At 40.8% G+C, this 10,244-nt stretch overlaps 1 protein-coding gene and 1 non-coding gene across 2 annotated transcripts; both read right to left on the bottom strand.

The window, feature by feature from the left end:
- Nucleotides 1-1,844: 1,844 nt before the first annotated feature.
- ppdpfb (pancreatic progenitor cell differentiation and proliferation factor b) lies at nucleotides 1,845-8,193 on the bottom strand. The gene is made up of 5 exons (XM_034876698.1): nucleotides 7,948-8,193; nucleotides 6,411-6,506; nucleotides 4,684-4,761; nucleotides 2,649-2,742; nucleotides 1,845-2,317 (listed from the first exon to the last, which is right to left on the bottom strand). Exons 2-5 carry the CDS (start codon nucleotides 6,463-6,465, stop codon nucleotides 2,203-2,205), a joined length of 342 nt encoding a protein of 113 aa, XP_034732589.1. The 5' UTR covers nucleotides 6,466-6,506; nucleotides 7,948-8,193; the 3' UTR covers nucleotides 1,845-2,202.
- A 1,969-nt stretch (nucleotides 8,194-10,162) lies between these two features.
- Nucleotides 10,163-10,244, bottom strand: trnas-aga. The gene has a single exon. It is a non-coding gene; the product is annotated as a tRNA-Ser (tRNA).

The raw sequence follows: 10,244 nt of genomic DNA, 5'->3' as shown, positions 1-10,244 counted from the left end.
GCCAGGGCAATACCATCCAGAGTAGCTATATTCCTAGTTAATGAAGTTTGGAGGTGTTTAGGGCCCAGCACAATAACTTCAGTTTTATCTGATGCTTGAAGTTTAGCTAACTGATTGGTTTTGTCTGGTGTAGGTAAAATAAAAAATGTCTTACTTTCTTTATTATTACAAATATGGGCTGATCACCAAGATAAGATAAATAAAATAATATCAAACAAAATTTGAAAAGGTTAGGGTTAGACAAACGGGATTTTAAAACTTGCCCGTCCCCAGTGGAAATCCCGCCCTAGATTTTAACATTTCAAAACAAACCCCGGAGTAACCTTAGAACTGAGGATGAATGCAACACTGCGGCCGTTCATTTCAAACACAACTGGGTATTGAGCTGCTTTTTAAAAAGTGTCCACAGTGTCCAGAGATTGTAGGTCCAATGAGAAAGACTAAACCTCTAAAGCACATATTTTGTTTTGAGGCTGGTGCGATGACCAACAACCAGAGCTGCTGCTGACGCAGCGCTGCAGAACCTCTGTAGTATTCAAGTGATCGAGTATACAAGTTCAGGCCACAGCACATGTGGCTGAGCTACTTCGACTATATCTGTCAGCTTGTTCACTTAGGTCTGCTTTGCTAAACGTACTGCCCGTCACAAGCACCCGGCTTAAGAGCCCCAGCTCCAGGTCCTAAATTATAGATTGACAATTTAGAACTTTGAATTGTGTGTGTAAGCACTTATTTCTGTGAGAAGTTCTTTTTATAAACATTGAACTTGCTTACTTACCCAAGTAAGGCCAAACAATTATATAATAAATCACAACCATACAGTACACAGTAGTATACAGCTATTATATAACAATAAATATATATGTGTCCCCCTTTCTTTTCACCTTCCTTTTCACGCTCTATAGCTCAGACTTCACGCTCAACACCACCCACTTCCACATCCAGAAGTTCTCTGATGACACAGCCGTTGTTGGTTGTGTTTCTGAGGGGAACGATCTGGAATACTGGTCGGTTATCAGGGACTTTGTCAGCTGGTGGAGAGCTCAACCAGCTTCAGCTTAACACCAGCAAGACAAAGGAGATGATCGTTGACTTTAGGAAGAAAACCATTTCTAACCAATGAGCATCCAGGGATCAGATATTGAGGTAGTGGAGAGCTACAAATTCCTGGGTCTTCACCTAACCAATAAATTAAACTGGACTGTCAAACCCCCATGCCCTCTACAAGAAGGGCCAGAGTCGCCTCTATCTGCCGAGGAGACTCAGATCCTTTGGAGTGTGCAGGACTCTCCTCAGGACTTTTTTTGACTCTGTGGTGGCCTCTGCCATCCTTTACGCTGTGATCTGCTAGAGGGGGGGAGCTCAGACAGGAGCAGACTCAATTGACTGATCAGGAGAGCGAGCTCTGTCCTGGACTGTCCTCTGGATCCCATAGAGGAAGTGGCGGAGAGGATGAGGTTAGCTAAGCTGACATCCACCATGGACAACACCTCTCACCCCCTGCACGACACTGTTGGGTCCCTGAGCAGTTCCTTCAGCAGCAAACTGATAAACCCACGGTGTAAGGAGAGGTACCGCAGGCCGTTCATCACGCCCGCTGTCAGACTCTACAACACCTGCACTTCCTGATGTTGTAGTTTCTGTTCCTGTTTTTTCATTTACTCCACACACTTTCTGTATATCTTCATTATCTGTATTTATATTTTTCCATTACAAGTACTTACTTTTTCAATATTATTTATGATTGTAGGTAAATATAACATATATATAACATCTGTAGTTAATTGTGTGCTTTAAATGTTGTGTGTGAGAAGAAGAGAGATATGAGTCCAACACAGAACATCAGGCTGCAGGAGTCTACTTTATTGCATTTGCAATCACAGGGGGACAAACGTGAAAAATGTCTAACAAAGGCATGTGGATGGGTCAATGCAATACAGTATTACAAACACAGTACAAATGTTTAAAAAAAACACATGGAGGTCATCAGTTTTTTTTTTTTTATTCTTGTTTTTTTTCTCAATAAAAAACAATGTTGCAGGAACAAAAAAACAAGTAAGGCAGCCTATAACTACAATGAATGATAATATAAAAATAAAATAAAAAGGTTGTAGACGGGACAACTTCCCGTCACCTAGCGTTGGTCGCTGGTTTGATTCCCCCCCTCCAAGGTGTGGCGTGGGTCAGAGTGAGCCTGCAGGATCAGGAGGAGGTGGGGCTTCCTGCCTCGCTGCTCTCACTCACCTGGCGTTGCATCACCATCTCCTTGGCAACGCAGGTGATCTGACCATTCGTCAGTGTGCCTTGGACCCCCGCCCTGAAAGAGACCAGAGACAGATTGTAAAAATATAGTCTTGATACTGTATAATGGAAATGGGGTGTGAGTAAAAGACTAGAAAAGCAGGTAAATGCAACTCCGAATTCAATCTGTTGGAGAGAGCAGCAGTATTAGTATGTATGAGTATTTATTTTAAAAACAGGACCAATATTGGAGTAGAAATCCTGGATCAGTACGTCTATAATCCACTTTGATTATCCAAAACTTTTTCTACATCCTGTCGTTAGGATTAGGACCGGGATTACATAAAACTGTAATGATAATAATGTATACTTTATGGGATAAGCAATGTGTGCGTGTTCATACTTACTTCTGCTGTGCCTCCTCAGTCAGTGGGGTCATCCCTGGCTGCTTCCCAAAGAAGAAACTGGACCACCAATGACCAGAGTCCTGCTTGGGGAGTCCTGTGGAGGCGGATAAGAAAGGCATACGTTTAACACAGTAGCTTCATTTTAACCCTCCAGGACCGCGTGTTTCACGTTAAAGTTCCTCATGTGATTAAAGCTACTTTGCTCTTCATTACGAGCCAAGGGAAAGTAAAACAACAACTAGCCAGTGAAGCGAGATGGCTGACAGAACATTACAGGAACCCAATGTTAGATTGGGAGTGTGTGTTTGAGTTGACTGTGTGTGTGACATCAGCCACACCCTGAGGTAGACATGACTCAGGTTTCCTCCCCCGGGAGTCAGAATTGTGTTTGGCTTAGTGTCAAACGGACTCTGACACTTTGAGTAGTGTCTGAACAGCTGCATTTACATACTTATGGTCACATTTAAAGTATGTGTGATATAGTTAGCTTCTAGATTAAGCAAATTCTCGAAGGGACGTGTGGAGATATATACATATATAAATAATTTCTGTGAGCAGTCATCAGCCTCTCTGAAAACAGTTTGATCATTTTCTTGATTCATGGATTAGTTGTTTGGTCTTTAAAATGTCATGAAATATGGATCAGTGTTTACCAAAGCCCAGGATGACACCCTCACATGTCTTGTTTTGTCCACAACTCAAAACTATTCAGTTTCCTGTCCCAGAAGAGAAAAGAAAGTAGAACATATTCACATTTAACAAGCTGGAACTTTTTTTTATAAGGATTTTACTCAAACCTACTTATGAAGAGTCGGCAATTCATTAAATAGTTGACAACTAATCCATTAATCTTTGCAACAGGTCTATACCTCACCCATCCCAAACTGACTAAACAGTAGAGAAAGGCTTGAGTGACTATGTACACACACACACCCATATTTCTCCTACCACCTACTTAAATAATAACTTTGACACGTGTGTGTGTGTGTGTGTGTGTGTGTGTGTGTCTGTCCCAGCAGTTAAAACAGGCATGCCCACAAAAAACCTAGAACCAGCATTGATCTGTCAGCTCAGATGGTTTTCACATGAAGCTGATCCAGGATCAGTGGTGAGTTTAGCAGATATTAACTGGGGCTGAGGGTTATATTGGTTTACTGGGGGCTGAACGAATTGTGTGCCAGGGCTTGGGTGCCTTTTGCTTTTCATAGTGACATCTGAATCCTGACTGGAGAACTGAATGGGAGTTGCTAGTCCTGAGACCTGAAAACCCCTTTCCTGCTAGATTAGAAAGAGTGATGTCAGACCTGAGCTAGGTGACTCAACCATAGTAGCTCTGTGTTTTCTGAGGTAACATCTGACTCAGCCGCAGCAATCATTGAGATTATTGAAACGGATTCTGCAAATTATTGCCCAACAACAGGACGTTGAGCTGTTGCTCAGAGAGACTGACACATCTGACAGCGGTACAGAGAAACTCTCCTTGAGAGGAACACTCTGTTCTTTCCCCAAAGCACAGCCCTGACTTGACTCTGTGTTTTAGACGTGCATGTGAGTTGCCTTGCATCCTTCTCCTGAATTGTTCACTACAAACCATAATACACAGCAACAGCTGTGAGTCACTTTTTTTGGAGTAGCAGTGTTTAGCCAACAACCATTTTCTTGGGTTCCTATAAATAGGACAGTTGCATCCATTTAATCAGCTTGTTTCTGTTGTTCTATGGAGATATAAAACAGTGTGTTTGTCAGTCAACCACCCTTGAGAGTCAAGTCCCATGGGGATCTTAATTCTGTTTTAGGAAGCTTTTTTTGGAGCGCCTGGGTAGCTCACCTGGTAGAGCACACACCCATATGCCAATGCTCAGTCCTTGTCACAGTGGCCACTTGCTGCATGTTATCCACCTTCTCTCTATTCTTTCAAGACTAAGCTGTCCTACTGACAATAATAGGCCTATCTTTTTGTAATCGAGGAAAATATGAAAAGTTTCATTCTCGTCAAACTATCTGCTTTTTTGTGTTTGTTGTATCAAACACACACCTGGATGGTGAGGGATGACCTCTCCACTGTACTCCGAACTGCCACAAGAGCTGCTGCTGGACGTAGAGCCGATGCGCCCTAGAGGGACACAGAATGAGCAGAAAATGAGTTAAACAGGTGGTCGGCTTAATCACAGTCAACCAAAAATGAAACGTAACAAGTAAAGAAGTCATGGATGTTCTTAATGTTCTTCCCTCATAATGAGAGGGCCAGGCAGAAAATGTAAATATATTTTGTTTCGTGTGACAGCCTGAGGGGCCACTGTGCACACTTGATTTATTGAGACAGTTTTACAAGTCTATTTGGCACTACTGGAAACTATAACACATACCAAACCCTCCCATATTCCTGAAGCCAAAGATGTGGTCTTTTAGAGACTTCAGAGTAGGGCTGCACGATTATGGCCAAAACGATAATCAAGATTATTTTGATAAAAATTTTGATCACGATTATTCTCACGATTATTTGTTGATTTTAACCAAAACAAATTTTATTGTCACATAGGCTATTTATAACTGCGAGGGGGAGTATGATCACAGTATCACAGAGAGACGGCTGACTCATTATGAACGGATCCAGCATGGGTCAAATGGCGGATACACACGACCTTTGTTTGAAATGTCTGTATCGTCACTGCGCAGCATTTTTATGAACTATGATATTCTGGCCGTGGGTCACATCTCTGGCCCAGGTCCAGCAGCTCCGTCTCACAGAGAGATTCAATAACTTCTTCGGTGTTCTTTGCCGTGGCGACCGCGATACAAGAGTTACCCGCGGAAATACTGGTACAAATACAGGTTTGCCCCTCATCCTAGACAATATACAGCTGTGTTATTAAAAAAAATTAAAACCGTGGACAAATGTCAGAAGTTTGGACCGGCGCCGCTGTGTGGCCGGCCGGGCGTGGAGAGTTAGACGAGAGTGACCAGAGGAGAGATCCAACACAGGCACGGCTTTACAGACAAAATGGGTCATGTAACGCAAAATTAACCATATCCATATAACAACATTGCAGTGGATGCGAGGACATTAGCACCGGTGCGTCCTAGAGGAGCTAACAGCTAACAGACGTTACCAGCACCAACTAGCACTGGTCACTGCTGACAAAAACAACAGACGGGACAAAATGTTGCGTTTACTTGTAAACTGGTGAACCTTGAGACCGATGTATAACCGACTGCTATCTGTTGAGTTTTCTTCCCGTTACTCTGTCCTCTGTGACTGTCTACATCTTGAAACTAAGCTGCACGGTGCAAAGAAACAACTGATTAGCACATGAGCAGACAGGGGTTACGGAGTAGTAAATGCGTTATGCAAAATAAATCAGTGTTCTATGAAATGACGCTTATATATAAAAAAATAAAATTAAAATAAATAAATAAATCGCTCAATCACGCAAATTTGATCGTGGGAAGTCCAAATTTTGATCGCAATGAAAATGTGATTAATTGTGCAGCCCTACTTCAGAGTGTGCAGCTACTCTAGATATACCATCAAAAAAAGAACACGGGAAGGGTGTCGCCTTGAGAACACCGCCCCTCAGCTTTAATATGTTTGTTTGGTTATGTATGCAACTTTCACCAAGGCAAATTCCACATGAGCGTACGTATTGTGGAAATACTGAGGTGACTCATTACTTAATGATGCCTTATCTAGTGGGGGTGTAGTGCGTATATCCAACATCAGAGTAACAGTTGGTCTGGCGCTCTGTGAGGAGAGAGACTCACTTCGGTAGTAATCAGTGGTCGCCACCAGGGAACCGCCTGCTGGAATAGCTGCCATTCTACTGTAGTTGGTCGCTGTACGCTGTGCTTGATGGAAACCTGGAGAGCAAAACAGCAGTATGATGAAAACCAGATTGGCAAAAGGATTTTTACATTCCTTTCCAGACAATGAAGATGATTTCATCACAACAGCATAATTTAACTTATACTCTTTATTGATCTATGGGGAAATAAATTGTACACTCTGTTGTTATTACACACTACTCACAAGACTGAAATACATGCACATGCTCAGGTCCTATACATGCACAAACGGATTGATGTCAGAGTGCGTGTGTGTGTGTGTTTGTGTGTGTGTGCGTGTGTGTGTTGTGGGGGGGGGCTGCAACTGCTGTACAAGTACCAGTCCACACTCCATACAGGGACTATTAGTATGATCCTTAAGGTATTTGTCATTATATTATCAAGTATTAAGCATTAAAACGTATGCATTTTTTTCTGTCAATCTCCTAGCTGGTTAATCCCCTAATCGTTTCAGACCTAATAAAAAAAATCATTATTTATTATGAATCAACTGGTTGTGTGTGTGTGTGTGTGTGTGTGTGTATGTGTGTATATATATATATATATATATATATATATATATATATATATATATTTTATATATAAATAAAATATGTTCTTTCGATGTGTCTTGTAAGGGGCAACAGCATTTTATATTTAGCCCTGTGTTGTAAAATAACAAATTAATTAAGTTTATAACCTTGTAATAATATATAGGGCTGTAACTAATGATTGTTTTCATAATCAACGACTCTCTCTATAACTCCCTTTAATAGTGTATTCTACATTTATGTCAGAAAATACCAACGGCAGGCATTTGTCATATGGCATACGTCTGGCTGTTGCTTGATAAACAGCTAATTTCTAATTAGAGAGAAGCAGCCTGGTCTCCAACTCGAGGTATTTATATAAAGGAATATAGAAAACATGATACACCGAATATTAAATGCACATAACCTGCTCATGTGCAGTTGAAATGGTTGTTTTTCTTCCATGTGATGACGTCAGCCCACGCTTGTTTACATTGGCGAGAATGTCACTGCACCAAACCGACATTTTCACGTTATTTCATGGAAATTAGGAGAATACAAGCCTCATTTAAAGAGGCCAGAGGGGTTCAGGACAGACTGTCTTGATAAGGATAGAAAAACAAATGGCCGTGAAGCTGGGACCTTTCTCTTGTCAGACAACATCTTAACAGTCTGTTGACATTTAAATAATTACCAGTTGTTGTTTATGTATCGCCATCCCCGCTAATGTGGCCGTTACTACTAATAGCTATCTAGCTAGCTAGCGATGTAGCTAGGTTCAATGAAAAAGAGAACACGGCTAGAGCCGACATAGCCACATAACGTTTGTTCTTCGGAGTTTTTTTACAAAAGAAAAACACAACAGCTGCCATTATACCACCCACTCGGCCCTCACCCACCATCACCACCATTTTATAACCTGGAAGGGGGGGGCGGGGGACACTCACCTTGTTAGGGACCCAGACGTGCTGATGATCAGTAGCACCCAATTCAACTCAGTCGGCGAGGCTGGGGGGGGGGAACCGCTAGGCGACGGGGCCCATTTGAAAATAAGTTTTGGGTAAATGTAACCCTCCAAGGTCTGGAACGGATGTGAACGGTGCTTCTTGTAGCTGTGCGGCTAGGCTCGCGGTTTTTATAAAAAGACAGGCTCGGTGACGTAGCCATCAGCCAGTGGGCGTGGCCATAGAGTGGATGGTGCTGCCAGTTCATACCGGTTCATACCTCTTTATAGATATGGCAGCTTCATTTTTTTTGACATCTCAGCTTCATTACAACATTTCTTCTCTGATCTAGTGTAGGGTCAGCCTGTTCTAAAAACAATTAAATTATTCCACTTCTTTCAAACATCAATGGTATTATTCAACTTTTAATTGGCATACAAATTGAACCCTTTCACATTTTTCCCAGCTATTCCTACTAATCACCTTACTTACACATAAAAGCCAGCAATCCAGTGATGTTAGCCTTTCAACATAGCCTACAGCATTCACAATGCAATCTAGTTTCTTCTAGTTCTGTAGGCTATTTATTGCTTATTTCATATTCATGTTTAACACGTTTATGTACGCACCAATAACAAATGCAAATTTCCCAGCGTTAGGCTACTTTATTGGCAATGATTCAGCAACAGGGCAATTGTAAAGGGCTTTACATAAAACATTATAGAGCAGTTAAAACATCTCTTAAAGAGAATGTAAAAACAGCTATAATAGAATAGAATAGGACAGATACATGAAATACAGCAAGACAAGTTACAGTCTAGTGTAAGACATGAATACTTAATTTATAGGCTACTTAAAAAAGGGTCGCAAAAAAAGAATAGTCTTCAAATCACACACTATTAGGGAAATGTAGGCCTAATACATGCATCTTATGTCTTGAAACTATAAGAACATCCCACCTCATTGAGAGGTAGGACAGGACTTTAATACTTTGAGAATGATGCCGATTTGTAATTGGGGTTTTGTCACAACTTGTAGGCCATGTGTGACTGTAAAAAACGTTTTGAGTAGCCAAGAACTAACACAATAAAGTCAATGAAAAAAGGGCAAGCCCCCAGGAAGTGTAGCCTACTCAATAAAAAAGACACTGGAATCCGTTCTAAAGTCCCATAAGGTCCAGACACATATTGCCACCTCCTGAAAGCAGCAACAAGGACAAGCTTCCCATGCCGTCCGAGCTGACTACATCTAACGGGCAAGACGTACAGTAGCCTATATTAGACATGTTGAGACATGCAGCAGCAACAATAATAAGAGTAAAATATATATATAAGGTACTTACTTTAGTTTGATTATTACTATTACTTAAGACTATATCCCATTATTTATTTTAAGACTATAGGCCAATATTGGCCTATAGTCTTAAAATAAATAGGCTATAATTTAGTATATAATATAGTATACAAATAACAGTATAATATATATTATACTGTTATTTGTATACTATATTATAGCCTTTGGTACCCTGTTTTATATTCTCCGGTTTATCTATATTCCAGTTTAAACCCAGATTAAACAGATGACTCAGACATTGAGTACTTGAAACTACTATTTGTTAGTTGTATCGTTTTCTACATTTCCCAAAATGTAGGCCTATCTGGTTCAAACCTCTGTTTTAGTAATTTTACTAAATTTTATTAGTAAGTAAATATTTTTCTGAAACGCACTAAATTTGACTGACTTTCATAGTTTCAGTCTCTGCGCAATCTTTATTACATGGATGTACGTGTAATAAAACCTTGACTAGCCACAAAGAGAATGTCCCCAACGTGAACACTAAGCACCGTACACGGAGCTCCCTCTGGTGCTATAATCTTAGAACTGCACCTAATTTCAAATTCAATATAGCTGCTCGGTAGAAGGGATACGGAGTTGTATTTTCTTGTGTGCAGATACATGTTAAAAATCATATTTTGCCGTAACAGTTTCAAGTATGAACTTATTCAAGGGAGGTCATTTTGCACGAGAAGACAAGAGTTTGTATTGCACTAAAATGCATCTATTCTAATACATGACAATATCAACAGTAATAAAGTTTTATTTTAGATGGGTTTAGTTTTGCTGTAATGAAAAAAAACCTGTACGAAACTTTTCGAATTGCACTGTGCACAGGCTTTTTTTTTTAAATACACTCTAACTGAAGACAAAAGGACTGACACGTTGTCGGCAGGATTCGAACCTGCGCGGGGAGACCCCAATGGATTTCTAGTCCATCGCCTTAACCACTCGGCCACGACAAC

Source organism: Etheostoma cragini, chromosome 7, assembly GCF_013103735.1.
Source record: "Etheostoma cragini isolate CJK2018 chromosome 7, CSU_Ecrag_1.0, whole genome shotgun sequence".
Classification (NCBI taxonomy): Eukaryota; Metazoa; Chordata; class Actinopteri; order Perciformes; family Percidae; genus Etheostoma; species Etheostoma cragini.
The sequence above is the reverse complement of the archived record's forward strand: the minus strand, read 5'-3'. Positions and strand labels throughout refer to the sequence as shown.

What these genes read in the sequence shown, in the direction of transcription:
- ppdpfb (XM_034876698.1), bottom strand. Translation starts at nt 6,465, where the DNA reads ATGGCAGCTATTCCAGCAGGCGGTTCCCTGGTGGCGACCACTGATTAC. An exon ending in GACCACTGATTACTACCGAA is followed by an intron (nt 4,762 to 6,410) that starts GTGAGTCTCTCT and finishes GTGTCCCTCTAG; the next exon opens with GGCGCATCGGCTCTACGTCC. An exon ending in GGTCATCCCTCACCATCCAG is followed by an intron (nt 2,743 to 4,683) that starts GTGTGTGTTTGA and finishes CCGCCTCCACAG; the next exon opens with GACTCCCCAAGCAGGACTCT.